At 41.7% G+C, this 20,550-nt stretch overlaps 3 protein-coding genes across 7 annotated transcripts; 1 reads left to right on the forward strand and 2 right to left on the reverse strand.

Moving 5' to 3' along the window:
• Nucleotides 1-620: 620 nt before the first annotated feature.
• On the reverse strand, nt 621-7,772 carry PIH1D2 (PIH1 domain containing 2). Of its 2 annotated transcripts, none has more exons than XM_001107327.3 (6): nt 7,742-7,772; nt 6,252-6,459; nt 5,033-5,156; nt 4,436-4,681; nt 3,829-4,094; nt 621-1,421 (listed from the first exon to the last, which is right to left on the reverse strand). In XM_001107327.3, the coding sequence occupies exons 2-6, from the start codon at nt 6,426-6,428 to the stop codon at nt 1,287-1,289; spliced, it is 948 nt and encodes a 315-aa protein (XP_001107327.2). In that variant the 5' UTR covers nt 6,429-6,459; nt 7,742-7,772; the 3' UTR covers nt 621-1,286. The 2 variants fall into 2 exon arrangements, with proteins under 2 accessions (XP_001107327.2, XP_001107196.2); XM_001107196.5 differs by having other exon boundaries at nt 7,694-7,772.
• A 75-nt stretch (nt 7,773-7,847) lies between these two features.
• NKAPD1 (NKAP domain containing 1) lies at nt 7,848-18,905 on the forward strand. 4 transcript variants are annotated; one of them, NM_001194375.2, is given in 6 exon segments: nt 7,848-8,120; nt 9,327-9,403; nt 12,002-12,102; nt 14,170-14,319; nt 15,740-15,793; nt 16,220-18,905. In NM_001194375.2, coding segments are annotated over 5 exon segments (882 nt in total). In that variant the 5' UTR covers nt 7,848-8,120; nt 9,327-9,334; the 3' UTR covers nt 16,728-18,905.
• TIMM8B (translocase of inner mitochondrial membrane 8 homolog B) lies at nt 18,542-20,526 on the reverse strand. Its single transcript, NM_001267792.1, is given in 2 exon segments — nt 18,542-19,220; nt 20,391-20,526. Coding segments are annotated over 2 exon segments (252 nt in total). The 5' UTR covers nt 20,475-20,526; the 3' UTR covers nt 18,542-19,052.
• Nucleotides 20,527-20,550: the final 24 nt, after the last annotated feature.

Consider the following 20,550-nt stretch of genomic DNA (forward strand, 5'->3'; position numbering starts at 1 on the left):
AACCCAGGAGGTGGAGGTTTCAGTGAGCAGAGATTGTACCACTGCATTCCAGCCTGGGCAACAGCAAGACTCCATCTCAAAAAAATATATATATATATATTTTGTTTGCTGTTACTATGTCATTGTATCCAATCTATCGACAAGTCTGTATCTGATACTAAAATGTCTGGCTGGGTAGCTGGGTCTCCTGGCAGAGTTGTTTAACTGAAGTACAGAGGTTAGGGACTGGGTGCGGTAGCTCACATCTGTAATGCCAGCACTTTGCGAGGCTGAGGCAGATGGATCACTTGAGGTCAGGGGTTTGAGACCAGCCTGGCCAACATGGTGAAACCCTTTCTCTACTAAAAATGCAAAAACTAGCCAGGCGTGGTGGCACATGCCTGTGGTCCCAGCTACTAAGGAGGCTGAGATAGGATCGCTTGAACCTGGGAGGCGAAGGTTGCAGTGAGTTGAGATTGTGCCACTGTACCCCAGCCTGGGCAACGTAGCGAGACTCAGTCTCAATTAGTACAGAGGTTAAATAGGATTGAATATTATATTTGGCCCTGTATTTTTATTATTGGAGGAGACTCACTGATACAACCCACCCTGGTAAAAAAAACTTCTTGCACAGTCTGGAATTTTTTCCTGATATAAAAATTTACTAGAGACTTTTTCAAGCAGTAAACCAAGAGTTCTCACTTGTTACTTGGAAACAATTAGAATTTCCCCAAATGATAAGTTACTTAAGATATTTTTAAAACAGGCGTGTCATGGCAATAGTTTTTAATAGTTTCTGGTTGATGTTTATTTGAGAAGAAGAAGTGAATTTAAAAATATAAGACATGGCCAGGTGTGGTGTCTCCTGCCTGTAATCCCAGCACTTCTTTGGGAGGCCGAGGCAGGTGGATCACCTGAGGTCAGGAGTTGGAGACCAACCTAGTCAACAGGGCGAAACCCTGTCTCTACTAAAAATACAAAAAAATAGCCGGGTGTGGTAGTGCGTGCCTGTAATCCCAGCTACTCGGGAGGCTGAGGCAGGAGAATCGCTTGAGCTCGGGAGGTGGAGGTTGCAGTGAGCTGAGATTGTGCCATTGCACTCCAGCCTGGGCAACAAGAGCGAAACGCTGTCTCAAAAAAGTATATGTATATATAATCATAACAACTGAAGAGAAAATCTCAGTCAAAATGAACTTAGAAAATAATGGAATTAGTGTTTAAGATAAACTACTACCGCTTTAGCCATAACGAAGGTCCTTTAATTCACATGACTTTAGCACTGAAAACCAAAACATGATGCTCTTCTTTTACACCAAAGGCATTGTGATGATTAGCGTGGAGTTTTCTTTGATAAATTTTGCTGTAGTCATTTCAGTATCAATAGGTTTTGGAAGATTCAGATGTAATCTGTACTTCTCAGATACTTCAATCAATAAATCATCCTAAGAATAATAAACCAAGAGATTTATTTCCTGCTTAAAATTTGCGATACTAACTTATTGTTCCCAGTTATTCACTCCTTTCCCATAAGAAGATCCCATTTGTTGCCATGTGACTAGGAATGAGCAAAAAATTACTGTTGTAAATCCCTTAGATTTTAAGGTGGTTACTGCTGCTCACTACATCACATGTTAACTGATACAGCACCATAGTAGAGTGTTGCCATCCGAAATTATGTGGGCTGACCAGCAAACAGCAAGGAAACTTACTGGAGCCTGGAAAGGTAGTGATCCATGTTTCATAATGATGAAGGCTTTAGTGAAACTAGCACAGTAATTTGGATGACAAATACTCTGTGCCTAGTTGATCTGTGGCTTTAGATGAAGAAGTGGGAAAATAGATGGTTGGTAACATGTTGGTTCTGTTCACTACATTTAACAGGATATTACAAGAAAGATAAGCTTAGAATGGACCATGTTGCAAGTTGAATTAAAAGGGTGGCTTAAAGTGCAATGGCTCACACCTGTAATCCCAGCACTTTGGGAGGCCGAGGGCGGGTGGATCACTTGAGGCCAGGAGTTCAAGACCAACCTGGGCAAAATGGCAAAACCCTGTCTCTACTAAAAATACAAAAATTAGCCAGGCTTGGTGGCACGTGCCTGTAATCCCAGCTACTCAGGAGGCTGAGTCAGGAGAATCACTTTAACCTGGGAGGCAGAGGTTGCCTAACAGTAAGGTGAGATGGTGCCACTACACTCCAGCCTGGGCAATAGAGACTCTGTCTCAAAAAAAAAAAAAAAAAATTAAAAGAGATTTTATAGAGCCCCAAAATTCTAAGACTCAGTGACTGAAAAGTAGAACTAATTTTTATTTTCAGCCAGTAAGGGATAAAATTGAGAAATTATTTCTATCAACCAAGACTGATTAAGGCAATATAGAGGCAAAGATTAAACCTTTATGCTTTATTAAAACCTCTGATTTTTTTTTTTTTTTTTGGAGACGGAGTCTCGCTCTGTTGCCCAGGCTGGAGTGCAGTGGCTTGGTCTCGGCTCACTGCAACTTCTGCCTCCTGGGTTCAAGCAATTCTCCTGCCTCAGCCTCCCGAATAGCTGGGACTACAGGTGCCCACCACCACGCCCGGCTAATTTTTTTTGTATTTTAGTAGAGACAGGGTTTCACCATGTTGCCCAGGCTGGTCTCGAACCCCTGAGCTCAGGCAATCTGCCCCCATTGGCCTCCCAAAGTGCTAGGATTACAGGCGTAAGTCACCATGCCTGGCTGAAACCTCTGAATGTATTAAGGTGAACTTCAGTAAATCCTTACATTTGGCTAAAATAACAGCAATTAAGTCTAAAGAGACAGGTAAGTCTTGGAAATACGGGCAATGTCTAAAAAGGAATCATGGGTATCACTGACTGGAATCCAAATGCTACCAGCTTGGACTAAAAGAAACTGACTTCAAAATTTAAAACAATCCTTTGAGCCCCAAGATACCAGTAGCAGAAACCAGGCTGAAAAGGCTACTTAGCATCTGAGAATGGCACATTCTCCAATACTCTTCAGATGTGGCCAAGGTGGATAGTGGGAAAGGGAAAAAAAAAAAAAAAGAAAACATCCTCCTGAAGACTGAAGAAAGGTCGTGGAAAACAATGGAACTGGGGAGCTAGGTAATTACAGAACTTTCTCAAGGTACCTTAAGTAAGAACATCCTCTTACCTCCAGAAAAGGAGCCCTCACAATGCCTGCCTACTAGGATTTCAGAATTGCTGTGCACCAGTAACTTCAGTGTGCCTCTTATTTTTCCCATTTCTGAATTGAGATGGTTAATTATGGTTATCTTCTCCCCATTCCACATTTCATGATGGATGGGACTGAGGGAGCACATAACTTTTCTTTACATGTCTTAGTCCATGGCTCAAGAGGAAGAGAATGCAAAATTCTCTCCTTTGGAGTCTGATACTGGGATTAGAGGTGTTTTCCTTCCAGAAAGCAGCAAATATTTGCAACCGAGAGTGTAGACTGGTAGATTGTAGGACTGACTCTATTTGCTCTTCTGTAAGAGGATAGTATATTCCTGCCATATGACTTCCTGTGACTGTGAGAATACAATTCTCAGTCCTACTGATGTAGAATTGGCCTTGTGACTTATTTTGGCCAATGGAGCATGAGTAGAAGTGATACCATGAAGTGTCATGTCTGAGTAGAAGTATTACCATCCATTGCATGGTTTGATCATTTCTATTTTCCCTTTGCCGAGATGTGAATGGCACATCTCAAATGGGAATTGCTCCTTCACCGGGTAATCTGAGCAAATCATTGTAAGCCCCTAAAATTATGCAGTTTATTACTATGGCATAATATAATGAATGCTGGCTGATACAAATTTACAGTATTATCTATTCAACTTACCTCAGAAACACTAAGGTCACAGAGAGAGACAGAATTAATACCAGGTAATTCAACTTTCAACTCAGTTTTCAGAGGTTTCTCATTGTGATCATGCACAATTTTTAGTTCATAGGCTGGTATCTTTATTTCCACCTGGATTTCAGTACTGGAAATCTCTTCTATCAGACACACTGCTTTGCCTGAAACTTGGTCTTTTCGGAGTAACAGCTGAGGAAAATGATCTGGATTGCTCATAGTACTGCTTCGTATCTGTCCAAGAGTTAGTTCTTTATGAAAAAAAGGGTGGAGGGGAGATAAAAAAATAAATCCACAACATAAAATACTATGAGCTGTAATATATGTGGTGTTAGTAGAGATGGTAGATAAAGCTGCAGTTAAATTAGTTTGGGAATCTTAAGCCAAAAGAATCTTAAACTAAATAATTTGATTGCAAATTTTTCAGGATTTAAAAATCAAGGATATGATATTTCTAATATCTAATATTTACATTTTTCTATCTTAAGTTTCTCACCTTTTAAAATAGAGATTTCTAGTTTTCAAAATGTATACAAGGATGCAAAAAAAATCTTAAAGCAGTTTAATTTTCCATTTACAATCATCAACTTACCCCGTCTAATTTTTTCTCTTAAATCTATGGAATCAGTTTGGATTCCCATCAGATTTTGTTTCATTCTTTGAATGCTTCCCTTTATTCTAAATTTGGTAATATGGTAAGAGTGTGAAAGGGTGAACTGGAATTGCTCCTCAATGCATTTCATGGCCATCTGAATTAACTGATTTTTTTCCACTTGGTTCTTTTCTGCTGCCTGAAGAACATCAGGATTGTAGGCAACATCAATGACCGTGTAAGCATCTGTGTGTGTAAATGAAAGGGTATGAAATGAAGATAAATTGTTGCACTAATGATACTGTCAGACAATATATTAAACCATATTCCTGATAAAGCTAGAGAATATTCCTGTATTTTTCAGAGGTAATCACAGTAGTGCTACAGCAATTATGACATTTCCTGGCACTTTTACATGGATTAAAACCGCATCTTATTACAAAAGTTAAACTATTAAATTTGCATAAAGGTACACTAATTGTAATTCTGTTATCACCAAATAAAGAATTTTACTTGAAATGCTCTCAACCAAGTAAAATCTTGTCCATTCCTAATAAAATTTGTACAATGTGCTTTCTCTCCCTTAATTATTTGTACCTGATGTCTCAGTTGTATCTTCTGGTTTGCCAACAGTTAGAGGTACTGGATGAGTGGCTGATTGGGGAGCTGGGATCCTTGTCCACTGACACAGGTTGATAAAAAGTATTTTTTCTTTTGGTTTCTGGAAAGCAAATAATTTTGCACATCTCAAAACCTAGTTTAAAACCATTTAAGGCCAGGCATGGTGGCTCATGCCTGTAATCCCAGCACTTTGTGGGGGCCGAGGTGCCTGGATCACCTGAGGTCAGGAATTTGAGACCAGCCTGGCCAACGTGGTGAAACCCCATTTCTACTAAAAATACAAAAGTCCGCCAGGTGTGGTGGCAGATACCTGTAATCCCAGCTACTCAGGAGGCTGAGGCAGGAGAATCGCTTGAACCCAGGAAGCAGAGATTGCAGTGAGCCAGGATTGTGCCATTGCACTGCAGCCTAGGTATTAAAATTGTGTTTGATTATACTGTTGTTACTTGATTTCCCCAAGGTTGCTGGCTTTTAATCAGGAAACCAGACCAGGGTGGTGGCTCACGTATGTTACCCTAGTACTTTGAGAGGCTGAGGTAGGAGGGTCGCTTGAGGCCTAGGAGTTCGAGACTAGCCTGGGAAACATAGGGAGATCCTGTCTCTACAAAAATAATTTAAAAATTAGCCAGGTGTGGTGGTGCCCACCTGTGATCCCAGCTACTTGGGAGGCTGAGGTGGAAGGATCGTTTGGGCTGCAATGAACTGTGATTGTGAGCTGTGATTGTGCCACTGCACTCCAGCTTCAGCGACAGCAAAACCCTATCTCAAAAAAAAAAAAAAAAAAAAAAAAAGTCCGCTGGGCGCGGTGGCTCATGCCTATAATCACAGCACTTTGGGAGGCTGAGGCGGGTAGATCACCTGAGGTCAGGAGTTCAAGACCAGCCTGGCCAACATGGTGAAACCCTGTCTTTACTAATAATACAAAAATTAGCCAGGCATGGTAGTGCACACCTGTAATCCCAGCTACTTGGGAGGCTGAGGCAGGAGAATCGCTTGAACCCAGGAGGCGGAGGTTGCAGTGAGCCAAGACCATGCCATTGCACTCCAGCCTGGGTGACAGAGCAAAACTCTGTCTCAAAAAAAAAAAAAAAAAAAAAAAAAAAAAAAAAGCAATGCCTAAGTGCAAAGTATTCTGTGGTTACTCTGGGATCATTTTATTCAAGACCTCCCCATCCCTGGCACCAACTCGACATACCAGAATCCTGGTCTGTAGACAAAGCTGTGGTTCTGGGTCAGCACAGAGCTGTTTCCCTTCTTTCAGCTGCTGTTGAATAAACTTCTCATAGCCCTCAGGGTCACTTTCAGCTAGATCATCTAGGAGGTTCCAAAATTGAGTAACTTGGGTGAGCAGACCCTTTGAGGATGTCTCCATGACTGATGAGTGGTGAATAATTTTCTTAAGCCTGTGGAAAGACATGACTTTGGGAAGAAAACTGTCTGTGTAATTTTTTTTTTTTTTTTTTTTTTTTTTTGAGACGGAGTCCCGCTCTGCCGCCCAGGCTGGAGTGCAGTGGCCGGATCTCAGCTCACTGCAAGCTCCGCCTCCCGGGTTTATGCCATTCTCCTGCCTCAGCCTCCCAAGTAGCTGGGACTACAGGCGCCCACCACCTCGCCCGGCTAGTTTTTTGTATTTTTCAGTAGAGACGGGGTTTCCCCGTGTTAGCCAGGATGGTCTGGATCTCCTGACCTTGTGATCCGCCCGTCTCGGCCTCCCAAAGTGCTGGGATTACAGGCTTGAGCCACCACGCCCGGCCCTGTGTAATTGTTGATTCATTTCTGCTTTGGGGAGGCGGAATGGGCCAGGAATTGTTTTGGTGAAGTTAGGACTTAGCATTTGTGTCTAAAAGATTGTGGATCAGCAGCACCACTTTATGTTTTCGTTATTCTTTAATTATCTAGTACCTCTTCCTAAATTCTCACATTGTCCTCTCAGATAAGACTTTACTTCTACTTGGACCCTGACAAGTCAGAGCAATCATTTTAAATCTGGGTTTCCTGATCTTCTTGTTCCAACACCTCACTGACTGGTGGCTCCCCAGTTCTGAAATTGCCAGAGGTGTGTATGGGGTGAGGGCCACATGAGACTTCCTTAATCCTCATTATAGTTTAGTAATTCAAAGCATGGACTTGCGAGCCAGAATGCCTAGATTCCGGTCTTAGTTCTATCTCTCACTAGCTGTATGACCTTGAGCAATTAATGTGTGTGTGTGTGTATATATATATATATACACACATACACATACATATACATATATATATATATATTCCTCTTACTCTGTTCAAAATGAAGACGATAATACCTATATTATCATAGGGTTATTGCGAGGATTAAGGAAGCTAATAGAGAGGCTGGGACACTTCTCTACGTCTTCAGATAACTCTCCTTAGCCTCTTCTCCCATTGGAGAGGTGTCCCACAGCATCTTTAGAATGAGGCAAAAAGGTTTAGATTCTTCAACTACTGTGTAAGGGTTACGCTAAATGGGAAGCTTAACTAACGGGTAATCATTCCATAGGTCTGCAAACAGCATCTTTAGAATGAGGCAAAAAGGTTTAGATTCTTCAACTACTGTGTAAGGGTTACGCTAAATGGGAAGCTTAACTAACGGGTAATCATTCCATAGGTCTGCAAACCCACCTCTTCTCTGTTCTAACGGGTAGTCATTCTATAGGCTGGCAAACCCACCTCTTCTCTCAGCTCCTTGACAAACCGCGACGCCTGTTACCAGGGTAACCAGCCTGGGTACAACATCTAATTGGGTCCGGGGAGTTTCAGGCTGAAAAGTCTCCTCATATCTAGTTCCGGAATGTCCCCCTTCTGGTACCAGGCTTGCTTTTCAGTTGGGCCCGATCCACTTCTCTTCCAGGAAAGCGCCCGCCTCCCTTCTGCACCCGTCAACCTCTGGAGTGTCCTGAAAACCCTCCCTTCTGGGAGTCTCTGGGCTGCCTGTTGGTGGGACTATTTCTCAGGAGCACCACTTCCGGCCTGAGAAGGAAGTCTCTTCCTTTTTCTCCCAAACCGCTTCTTCCCCCCTACCCCCCGCCACGCGAGGCAGCGGCGCACGGTATGGGTGTGTTTGTGTGTATTTGTGTGGGGAGGGCGTTTGGAGGGGAGGTTACCGGGAGCTCCGAGGCCGCTGGGGGACAGGGATCCCGGTGACAAAGATGGGGATATTTCCTCTGTCTTCCACTTGGAAACCTCAACCCCCGCTTCAGGCTCCCTAGATACTTCCTGGGGCCCAACCGAAGGCCATAGCCATCCAAAGCGTTCCCATCCTTTCTGGGGAGTGAAACTTACCCCCGGGGTTCGTCCCAGAGGAGCGTGAGGGGGGAATGCCCGGGTCAACCGGGCTGTCCGAATTCCGCGCCGGCTCAGTCTCCGGCCTCAGTCCGCGAGAGAGATCTGCCTGTCGATCTGGGCTGGGGGAAAGGCGGCAGTGGCCTGGGCCACAGGTGAGGGCAGATTAACCAGTGGGAAGGCTGCGTTTTCACGAAGGACTCGGGTGAAGCTGCAGAGCTGCCTTTGAGCCCTGACTCCTTGGCTTCCTGGGTCGGAGGAGATCTTGTAATGGAGTGGTTCTTCGTCTCACTAACAAGATGCCTGATTTCCTCAGGATCAAGGGGTGAGTGAGCGTTGGGGTGGTTGCACAAAGCCCGTGCTAGCTACACAAGAAAATATTCTTGTCATCTAGTTTTTGGAAGCTTCCGTACCAAGTAGGAAATAAAATGCTCCCAAATGGAGAAGTTTAGGACATCTTTGCATTTGATGTTTTGAGTCATCAGTTTCTGTTACTGTTGACACCTGTGGTTCCTGATACTCTCAAATCTACGTATTTGCTTCACTGCAAACTAATATTGGGATTGGAGGTTTGATTTTTAATCTAGACATTGATATACATCATTTGCCTGGGACTATGTGGCTTGGGGCATGACAAGTTTAAGGGAACTTCATCTACAAAATAGGGATGGAGATATTTGCCTCATATAAAAAATAGTTATGAGGATTAAATAAAATGGTGCTCATGAAAGCACTTAATTTTATGCAGTCTTGTGCATTTTCAAAGAACTTTAATGTACATTATCTCCTTTCATCTCACATTAGTGTGTTTAGGCATTTCCCTCTTTTAATGGTAAAGGGAAAACTATTATTTAGGATCTCTGACTTCTAGTTCAGTGATCTTTCCTTTACCTCATGCTTCTTTATAAAATTTAAGAAAAGATAAAGTAATAAAATAAATTATTACTAAACGTTATTTGTTGATTCATTTCAGATTGAAGAATGTCCCGGATTCCACTGGGGAAAGTTCTCCTGAGGAATGTCATCCGGCACACAGATGCTCACAATAAGGTGGGAGGTACAACCTAGTTACTCCTCAGTGCTTACTGAAAGTAAGCAGTGTGCCAAGCATTATTTTGGCACAACTGGGAGATACAAAGAATATTCTTGTCATCTAGTCTTTGAAAGCTTTTGTACAAAGTAGGAAATAAAATGATGAATACAATAGATAATTATAATACAGTTTGATATGTACTGTATAACAGAGATATTTGCAAAGCGCTTTGGAGCACTAAGGAGGAAATAATAAAATCTACCCCGGGGAATTAGAAAAGATTTTACAGAATTAGTGGTATTTGAGCTGCTGACATTTAAACTGGTTCTTGAATAAGTATAAGCTTACTAGGTATGAAAGATCATTCTGGATAGAGAGCATCATGCATTAATATGGCAACAAAAAAGAGCATTAATCACTCAGGGCATGGCAAGAAATTTTCCAGAAAGCGGGGAATGAAGGGATAGGCGCAGAAGATAAGGCCTCAGTGGTCATTAGAGTTGGATTGTGATGTTTGGAACTGAGACTTTTTCCTCTAGGCAGTAAAGAAGCCATCAAATGTTTTTAAACAGGATGTGACATGATCATAGTTATATTTTAGAAAGATGGTTTGTCAGATGGGTGGGGAATGAATCAGATGGGGAGAAACAGTAGGGAGATTAATTAGGAGGCAATTGCAGTATTACAGGTGAGAGGTGATGAGGGTTCGCGTGAAATTAGTGACAGCAGGGATAAAGAAGAGGAATTTAGGAGATAGAGTCCAAAGAACTTGGTGGCTAATTAGATGATAATGATAAGAATGGAATCTAATTCAGTTGACCCTTGAACAATGCAGGGGTTAGGGGCATCAACCCCCTGAATAGTCGAAAATCCATGTATAACTTTTTACTCCCTCAAAACTTAAGTGCCAATAGCCTGCTACTGACTGAAAGCCATAGCAATACCATAAACAGTGGATTAACACATATTTTTTATGTTACATGTATTATATACTGTATTCTTATAGTAAAGTAGCTAGAGAAAAGAACATTTTATTAAGAAAATCACATTGAGTAGGCTGAGGAGGAAGAAGAGGGGCTTGTTTTGCTATCTCACAGGTGGCAGAGGTGGAAGCAAATCTGAGGATAAGTGGACCTGCACAGTTGAGATCCCTGTTGTTCAAGGTCAACTGTGTAACCACCTATGTGACTGGGTGGGTGATGATGATTCTGTTAATTGGGTTAAAGAACAAAAAAGGGGACAATTATGATAGGAAAGGTAATTTGGTTTTCAACATGTTGATGGTGAGGTGCTTATAGGATGTCCAAGCAGTTGAAAATTCAGACTTGGAGTAGAGGAGAAAAGTTGGGGCTGAACATAAAGGTTTCGGGATTATTGATGTATAGGTTGATGATAAGAGGTCATGAGAGTAAATGAGGTCACCTAGGAGAGCACATATAATGAAAAGAGGGCCAAGGCACCTGGTTTAGTTTTCTTCAGTAAACTACTACTTTTGGTTTGATCATATTATTACTATCATATCACCTGATTTTTAAAATTATGGGCAAGGGTAAAACTGTTACCCCAAGCTGCCTGTGCCATTATGTTAACCTGCCGCTAGTTGTATAGTAAGCTTAGATTTAAAATGGCAACTAGAAAAAGATAAATCTAGCACAGATCTAATGAAATTATGCGGGAAGACTTAGAAATAAAATGTGTTCTTGTTCTTTGGGTAATCACATTCTGCTTTTCAAGAAATTCTCTAGCAGCCATACTGTTTATTTTATTTTTGACAAAAATTATGTTATGAGAAGAGATTTATAGCTTAGGGAGTTTAAAGACCTGTCCTTACTAGTTTTTTGACTTTGGTAAAATCTCTGAGCTTTTGTTTCTTTACAGTAAAATGTAATAATGGTAGCTGCTTTATTTTCCTCATGAGATTGCTTAAAGTTCAATTGAGATGATACAATTAAAATCACATTGCATTTTGGAAATGTGGCATTATCATTTGCTAATCGCAGCATAATTGCAAAATTGATAAGGTGATGTTTATGCAGGGGTTTAAAAATTCTATTGGGGAATAATTCTAGATATTTGAGATTTACTGGATTGGACTGTTCAGCCACTTTCTAGAGAAACCAATTTGTTTTCCAGGTTCCTGATCATAGCCCAGTCTGTAGCCCAATAATTAGTCAGATTGTATTTTCAGTTAGTTACTTTTTTTTTTTTTTTTGAAACCAAGTCTCACTCTGTAGCCCAGGCTGGAGTGCAGTGGCACAGTGAGACGGAGTTTCGCTCTTGTTACCCAGGCTGGAGTGCAATGGTGTGGTCTCGGCTCACCGCAGCCTTCGCCTCCTGAGTTCAAGGATTCTGCTGCCTCAGCCTCCTGAGTAGCTGGGATTACAGGTGCATGCTACCTTGCCCGGCTAATTTTTGTATTTTTATTAGAGACGGGGTTTCACCATGTTGGTCAGGCTGCTGTCGAACTCCTGACCTCATGATCTGCCTGCTTCGGCCTCCCAAAGTGCTGGGATTACAGGTGTGAGCCACCGCGCCCGGCCAGTTAGTTACTTTTCTGTAATGTAAAGTTATTTTTAGTAACTTATTTTTATTTCTTTCCTTTTCAAAAATTCTAGATTCAGGAGGAATCAGATATGTGGAAAATAAGAGAACTGGAAAAACAGATGGAAGATGCTTACCGGGGGACCAAAAGGAAAATGCTACCCAGCAGTTCAAGGTGAAGTTGCAGCTCTGAGAACTAAAATAATTCTCATCTTTTTCAGAATCATCAACTTTTGTTTAAAAATACTTTGGTATATTAAGGATAGATGAATTTAGTTCTGTGAGTCCTTAAGCCTTTCCTCTTTCGTAAATCTAGGCATAAAGATAATGGCTATGATGCATATGCCCCCACTCTCTGTACTTATTTACAATGGAGAGTTAAAAAATTCTCCCTGAACAATTATGAATGTGTAGGGTTCTGTGGTTTCTAACCTTACCTGATAGCTTTTAACTTAAGATTTTCTACTGGAATCTTGTGGTCACTAAGCTGATCAATCATTCCTTTCTCTATTAATTTTTCATTCTTTCAGGCTTTTCTTTTTGTAGCTGGGACTGCAGGTGCATGCCACTCTGCCTAGCTATTTTTTTTTTTTTTTTTTTTTGTAGAGGCAGTGTCTTGCTGTGTTCCCCGGGCTGGTATAGAATCCTGGGCTCACACAGTCCTCCCACCTCAACCTCCCAGTGTTCGGATTATAAGCGTGAGCCACTTGCCCAGCCTCAGACTTTTCTTCACCCTATGTATTCACCCTCTTCACCAGATCAACAGCCTTTTCACATTACCTTAATAGCTTGAGTGTAAATATGAAGGATTATGCAAGGTTAGTTGTGTTTTCCTTGTGGAGAGGCCTAGGAATGCTTGAATAATTGGGAACATCCTTATATGCTTGTAAGTGTAAGAGCTACATATATAAGAAATACTTAAACTCTTTAGGAGCAGGGCTTGTGATTTTCTCATTTGCTGCTGTATTCCTGCCCGCTAGACCAATACCTGGTACATAAGAGGCCCTTACAATTTTTTTTTTCTTGAGACGGAGTTTCGCTCTTGTTACCCAGGCTGGAGTGCAGTGGTGTGGTCTTGGCTCACTACAGCCTCCACCTCCTGGGTTCAGGCAATTATTCTGCCTCAGCCTCCCAATCAGCTGGGATTACAGGCACCTGCCACCATGCCTGACTAATTTTTGTATTTTTAGTAGAGGCAGGGTTTCACCATGTTGGCCAGGCTGGTCTCGAACTCCTGAGCTCAAAGTGATCCACCCGCCTAGGCCTTCCAAAGTGCTGGGATTACAGGTGTGAGCCACTGGGCCTGGCCCCTTACGAATTTTTGATAACTGATTAGCAGCTTACTGGCTAGTTAGTAGAAGTGGTAAACAGAAGCTGGATCAATGGTTCTCAACTTTTTTCCTACTCAACTATTCCCATGGGTTAGACCTTGTTCCCACTGTTATTGGGACCTCTCTATAGTAAGTTGCTGGTTTGCACAGAGGGAAGTGTATTTCAGAATCTCTAGGGTAGTTTGAAGTGTCCCTAGCTATGATTATGTTCTGCTTCCCTCTTTGCATGCCTTCCTAGTTGAGAATCAGCGAGTGAACTATCACATGACAGTCCAGAGTTGATTTCATCTCTCTATGCTTTGCAATAGGATGTGTACTAATGGTCAGATTTTTTTTTTTTTCCTGAGACGGAGTCTCACTCTGTTGCCCAGGCTGGAGTGCAATGGCGTGATCTGGGCTCACTGCAACCTCTGCCTCCCCAGGTTCAGGCAATTTTCCTGCCTCAGCCTCCTAAGTAGCTGGTACTATAGGTGTGTGCCACTACACCTACTTTTTTTGTATTTTTAGTAGAGACAGGGTTTCACCATGTCGCCCAGGCTAGTCTTGAACTCCTGACCTCAAGTGATCCACTTGCCCTGGCCTCCCAACGTGCTGGGATTACAGACGTGAGCCACTGCACCTGGCCTGGTCAGATTTTTTTCCACTGGACTTTACAAATGTACAGAGAGGAACAGATAAAGTGCTGGGATTAGAGGCATGAGCCACCACACTAGGCCTGGTCAGATTTCTTCCATTGGACTTTACAGATGTATAGAGAGGAACAGATGTCTTTACCTTTTTTTTTTTTTTTAAACAGTATCATGTTGTTTCCTTCCCCCTCAGCTTGTTCCATGAGTTTTATGCATGATGTTCCATAAAGTAAACTCACAGATTGCTTTTACATCTAAAAGTTCTTCTGCTTTCTCTTTTAGCCGGATGCGCAGTGATGGTTTTGATGAAGAAAGTCAAAGAGACTATTGGAGGCCAAAGAATGAAATTTCTGGGACACTGGAAGATGATTTTCTTAAGGCAAAATCCTGGAACAAGAAGTTATATGATTATGAAGCTAACATGCCAGACAGGTTTGTGATTAATTCCTGTGAGCATTAATATTTGGCCTGAGAATGTGTACTTATCAAAATTAATTGTCCCCACAAAAAACTTGTGTACAAATGTTCATACCAGCATTATTAATAATGGCCCCAAAAAATAATGGCCAAGTAAATCCAAATGTCTGTCAACTGATGAATGGGTAAACAAAATGTGATACATCCATACAATGGAATATTATTTGGCAGTAAAAGAAATGAAGTACAGATACATGTTACAACATGGATAAACCTTGAAAACATTATGCTAAGTGAGAAGAAAGAAGCCAAGTTCCAAAAGACCACATATTGTATGATTCTATGTATGTACTATGTCCACACATAACTGTATGAATCCATTTATGTGGTAGGCAATTCCATAGAGACAGAAAGTAGATTAGTGATTGCCCTGGGCTGGAGGCACTACACTTTGAATTCCATGATATGTGAATTTATACTTCAATAAAGTTGTTATTTAAAAAGAAATAGGCCAGGTGCAGTGGCTCACGCCTGTAATCCCAGTACTTGGGAGGCCGAGGCGGGTGGATCACGAGGTCAAGAGATTGAGACCATCCTAGCTACCATGGTGAAACCCCATCTCTACTAAAAATACAAAAATTAGCTGTGCGTGGTGGCATGAGCCTGTAGTCCCAGCTACTTGGGAGGCTGAGGCAGGGGAATCGCTTGAAACGAGGAGGTGGAGGTTGCAGTTGAGCCGAGATTGCACCACTGCACTCCAGCCTGGCAACTGAGTGAGACTCTGTCTCAAGAAAAAAATAAAAATAAATAAAAAATAAGGCTGGGTGCGGTGGCTCATGCCTGTAATCCCAGCACTTTGGGAGGCCGAAGCGGGCGGATCATGAGGTCAGGAGTTCGAGACCAGCCTTGGCAACATAATGAAACCCCATCTCTACTAAAAATATAAAAATTAGCTGGGCATGATGGCACATGCCTATAGTCCCAGCCACTCGGGAGGCTGAGGCAGGAGAATCACTTGAAACCCGGAGGCGGGGGTTGCAGTGAGCTGAGATCGTGCCACTGTACTCCAGCCTGGGCAACAGAGAGAGACTCCATCTCAAAAAAAAAAAAATTGTCCCCATGTAGACAGCATGATATTATGAAGTGTTTTTGGAAAAGTGCTTCACAGCTAAAGAGCAGAGTGTAAGGTTCGTTAGTGTTTCTTAAAACAATGGCAAGTTCTCTTACAAATGGACCAAAGAATCTTCTGTGTCTTAAATGATAGTGCACAATACAGGAAATGTAGCTGTTACTGAGCTGTAATGTGGGCTTGGTTCTACCATATCTCTATTTTGTGTTTATGTTTGTGTATGCATGTACTCCAAAGTCTTTCTAATTTTAATTTCCAAAAACGTATACATTGCTTTAACAATACATATGGTGTGTCATATTACAGATGGGGTCACAGTGGTTATAAAGAGTTATACCCTGAAGAATTTGAAACAGACAGGTAAGGAAAATGGGCTTACCAAAAGAAACTAAGATGGTACAAAATCTGTATTATAAATTGATTTTCTAACTTTTACAAAGAATATACTTGCCATTGAAAATGTAGCTAGAGAAACAATAGGTGATTTAGTTAGGAGGTGATCCCTGTTTTGCCATTCTGTGGTTGATGTCTGGCATGTCTGTAAGCATTTTGGTTTTTATATATAGTACTCCATACAGTAACCCAGTATGGCAGCTCAGAATTTTTACCTTCATTTTAAAGAAGAGGAAACAAAAACTCAATGAGAATATTAAAGTGTTAAAGTATATGTTAAAGTGCTGATTTAAAATTCAGATGTTAATCTCAATTTTTTTATCTAGAATGCAAAATATTAAAATAATATGCTTTTTTTTACATAAAAGCTTCTATTTTTTACTTTTTTATTAGTAGTGATCAGCAAGATATTACCAACGGGAAAAAAACATCTCCCCAGGTAAAGTCATCTACCCATGAATCCCACAAACACAAGAAGTCAAAGAAATCCCACAAAAAAAAGCAGAAAAAAAGGTCACACAAAAAACAGAAGAAAAGCAAAAAGGAAGCCACAGATATAACAGCAGATTCCTCGAGTGAGTTCTCAGAAGAAACGGGGGCTTCTGGTACAAGGAAAAGGAAACAACCACATAAGCGCAAGAAAAAATCCAGGAAAAAGTCTCTCAAAAAACCTGCTTTATTCTTAGAGGCAGAAGGTAACACTTCACATTCAGATGATTCAGCATCCAGCAGTTCTGAGGAAAGTGAGGAAAGAGACACTAAGAAAACCAAAAGGAAAAAGAGAGAGAAAAAAGTCCATACGCCTGTAGCCAACAGTGAAATACAAGAGAGGACAAACAAACGCACAAATTGGAAAGTAGCTACAGATGAAAGGTCTGCTGAGAGTTCAGAGGATGACTAAATGGGAAACACTTTTGTTTTCCACATGACTGTGGATATTTACAGTTCTTACTTCTTGTGGTTTTGCCAGTGACTCTTGTTCAGCACAGGGCGAGGTCAGAGCTGTCTTGTGCCATCCTTATGTTCTGACAGACTTCTTGTCTTCTATTTTGGCGTTAAGCTTGATCCCCTTTTCTTGTTAAAGGGGAATCTGGTATTTTGTTATGAAGGTTTCTTGAAGAGATTATTTTTTTTGCATTAATTACGTTTAATGTAGAGTGCATATACAGCAAATTAAAGGACCCAGAAAGCTGGATCCAATAGTGACCTGGGTACACCAATCAGAATATTGAATTTGGGGAAGTCAAGGGCTGGGATCAAGAGGTGGATTGGAACTAATGCCGTGTAGGATGGTATGACAAGGCAACACTATATTGCTCTCTGTTTATATAGCAGGTGTCACAACTGACTTTGTCTTTAGCCTTGGTGCTTTGATCCTTCTGTATTTTGACCCCACAAGTGTGGTCCAGTTTACTTAATCAGGAAATGGGCCGAAGAACAAACCTTTTCCCTTCATGATAACATCCATAGACAACTTACTAGAAGGGACTAGAGTTTTCACAAATTTCCCTGCTGGACGGGGCAGATAGCTATACTTAGTATACGCCTAAACATGGTTAATTGGATAGTAAATGGTTTTCTAGTTCCATTGCTGTATATTTGCCTAAATGGACTTGTGTTCAAATTATTTCTTCAGTTGTCATAGATAACCCTCTACCAAATGGGGAAGAATTAGGAAATAATCATGTTGTCTAATGGTACTCTGGATTCAGGGCAGCAACTGCCATTTAAATGTTGTCTTGTTTATTTCTAAATCTGTTAATGAAGTTTAGGTTTTCCCTGAAACTAAGTTGAATTATTTTCCAAAACGAAATAGGCTTCTCAGGGACATATCCAATTCTTCCCAGTCTGCCTTTGGATTAAAGCACCAAGCAGAGACCACATTATTTCCCTTCGCTATACTGTGATCCTTAGTATGTTCAATTCTTAAGAAACCAAAATACCACTGAAAGAAGGCTGGCAGAACACAGGTGAATTTTTTCACTATGGGAAGAAAGATCAAGTGACATATTGTTATTTTTTCATGGTTGTCACTTAATGGGCTGAGTAAAAAGCTTGAAAACTCCCTTTTGGTCTTGGTTCTGCCACTCATTGGTTATGAGGAGGCCCAGAGCAGGTAAGTTCACCTTCCTGGCCTTACTTTCCTGATGTGTAATACAGAATTACTTCATGGTAGCATGACAGTATAAGACACCAGCAGTAGATACAACTATGATGACATTCCATGAGTTGGTATTTTTAGTTCTAACTGCTAAATTTGTTCTCTTTACGGGACAGATTTCTAATAAAGTGCTTGGTCCTGAAATACATGGTTGGACAGAGGTGCCCTATCCCTTAACTATGAGCAGGTGCTACCTTTTGGGATATTTATTTGAAATTTTAATACTTTGGTACTCAATTGTCAATGTTCCATGGTGTGTATTTTTATTTTGGGGATTAGTGGGGGCCTAAAGGGAGAGGAATAGTCTCTTAATTACTACCTCTTAACCTAAAGCAATTATTTTGTTCCTGGAGCAAGTTAAATCTTTGTTGGAAGGAGCTTTGGCCATATATTTTTTAGCATGCGTTGTTTTTGTGCCCTGAAAGTACTGGTTTAAGCACAGACTCAGGAAAATGGGCCAGTATAACAGGCCATCTCCAGGAAATTAGCTCTATTTGGGTCCTGACCTTCTCTTCCTGCCAAGCTAGCAGGCTTGCTCTTTCCCAAGGAATACACATCTTGCTTTTTTTTTTTTTTTTTTTTTTTGCCATGTTTACCTTTTCTTGGTCGTGTATAAGCAATAAAGCTGTTTTTTGTTCTTCACCTTTCTTAACCCCAAATTTTCTTCTATGCCTTAGGCTTTGATGGTTCTTCCAACCCCCTTAATATGGCTTAGGGTGGTTTTGCAAAAACCTATAATCCCCCATTTGCACTACTGGCCATGGAACATTTATTTCTAGTGTTCCTGCCAATCAGAGATCTCTATATTAAATTCTAAAATGGGATTAAAAGAAGAGTTGGAGAATTCACACTTATTGAGTAACTGACATGGTAACAACCTGGAATTTCTGAATTCCAAATAAATAAATTTCACTCTTTGAACATTTCATCTTTTACTTTTTAGCACCAACAGACTTGATAACAGCCTGATGCTGATCTGACAATGGGTTGACAGCCTTCCCCCACAGGCCCTTAAGTCTGCTTAATAACAAGTCCTTTGCTTCTGTCATTCTCCTGGGGGATGGCCTACTGCCCTCCTTTCTGTACAATCTGGGCAAACCGACTGGTGATGGCAAGAGTGGTGTCAATGAAGCGGTCTACACAGCTGGAGAGACAATTTTCAGTGCGAGAGTCTAGGCGATTCCCTGGCTTCTCCACACATTTATCCCAACATAACTCCATGAAGTGATGCACCTAAAAGGAAAGAAAAAGAGTAACCATTTGGGTCTGCAGATAGGCCTAACTCTTGTTTATTAACTTCTCACTTTTTGAAACCTGACAAAACCATTCTTTAAATCAACCACGGAGTCACTTTAGGCTCTTCTCTTTCTTCATTTCCTAATTAGTCACCAATATTGATCCAGATCCTCGTCCCTACAGATTGTACATTCTCAGGTAGGACTAATAACCTTTTATATTCCGCAAAGTAGCTAGCACCAGTGTGAACAAACTAGGGAACCAATTAATTTCCCCGAAGTATTGCACTCATTCCAAACCTATCCCCTAGACAAGGTAATTCTTCCATTAACCTTTTGGGGGTTATGGATCCACTCCCCAGAAGAATGCACATACAGGCACAGAAATTATGTGCACTTTCATTTGCATGTTCAGGGCCCAAAGATTTCTAGCCAGGGTTCTTGCTGGTCATCCTCCAAGCACCCTCTTCCTCCCACCCAAAAGGAAAAAAAAATAACCCAAGAGCTTACTATTTGTGAGGCTGGTTACTAAGAAATCAGTTCTCTCTAAGGTCCTCAAGGATAGCTGTCATCACCTCCCATTTAAGAGGCGTGATGACGTAGTCCAAGGTCATGTAGCCAGCAAGTCAGGCCGGGTTAGAACCATGCCCGAAGGGCTCCAAACCCTTGTTCTAATCCATACTCTACAGCGACTACTTCAGAGTCCACCTTCCTCCAATAATGTTCTAGTCGTTTTCAAATACATTCGCATACGGTCCTCATAATTCAGTGAGGCAGTGGGGTGACGGCGAAACCAAAACCCACAGTGGATTAGTATCTTTTCTACGGGCACGTGGCCTGCAAGGAGCAGGGGGAGGATGAGAACCCAGATCTTTTGAATGCCAGCCCAGTCATATCGCCGGCTAACTAGGCTCTCGTACCCTTGCGTCGCCCAAATCTTCTTCCCTGCTTTACACCTTTTCTTTTCTCCACGCTACGCTTACATAGCCGGCACCTGAGCACTACCAGTCACCAGGGACAGGAGAGCCATGACTTGTCTTTTGTGAGGGGAATGGGATGCAGCCGGGATCGAGCACCAGTGAGCCGCCAGTGTACAGACCTGCAAGCGTGCCCAGGACCAGCAAGGAAGGTGAAACTTCCTTTCCCTTCACCCTCCCCGCCCCCGCACCTGTGCAGTAAACTGCGCCTTCTGCTGTTCGGCGGCCACCAGGCGCTGCAACTCAGCTTCATCAGCTTCACCCAGCTCGGCCATTGTTCGCCTCAGGCTCGCCACTTTCCGACAACAGTGTTTGCGCAAGCGCGACGGGTGTGCCCCGCCTATCGACTTC

This window comes from Macaca mulatta, chromosome 14 (genome assembly GCF_049350105.2).
Source record: "Macaca mulatta isolate MMU2019108-1 chromosome 14, T2T-MMU8v2.0, whole genome shotgun sequence".
Lineage (NCBI taxonomy): Eukaryota > Metazoa > Chordata > Mammalia > Primates > Cercopithecidae > Macaca > Macaca mulatta.

Excerpts from the sequence above, each read along its gene's own strand:
- NKAPD1 (XM_001107572.5), top strand. The coding sequence starts at position 9,335 with ATGTCCCGGATTCCACTGGGGAAAGTTCTCCTGAGGAATGTCATCCGG. Across the intron at positions 12,103-14,169 it reads ATGCTACCCAGCAGTTCAAG|CCGGATGCGCAGTGATGGTT; the intron begins GTGAAGTTGCAG and ends TTTCTCTTTTAG. Across the intron at positions 14,320-15,739 it reads GAAGCTAACATGCCAGACAG|ATGGGGTCACAGTGGTTATA; the intron begins GTTTGTGATTAA and ends GTCATATTACAG.
- PIH1D2 (XM_001107327.3), bottom strand. The coding sequence starts at position 6,428 with ATGGAGACATCCTCAAAGGGTCTGCTCACCCAAGTTACTCAATTTTGG. Across the intron at positions 5,157-6,251 it reads GTCTACAGACCAGGATTCTG|AAACCAAAAGAAAAAATACT; the intron begins GTATGTCGAGTT and ends TTTGCTTTCCAG. Across the intron at positions 4,682-5,032 it reads AGATACAACTGAGACATCAG|ATGCTTACACGGTCATTGAT; the intron begins GTACAAATAATT and ends TTACACACACAG.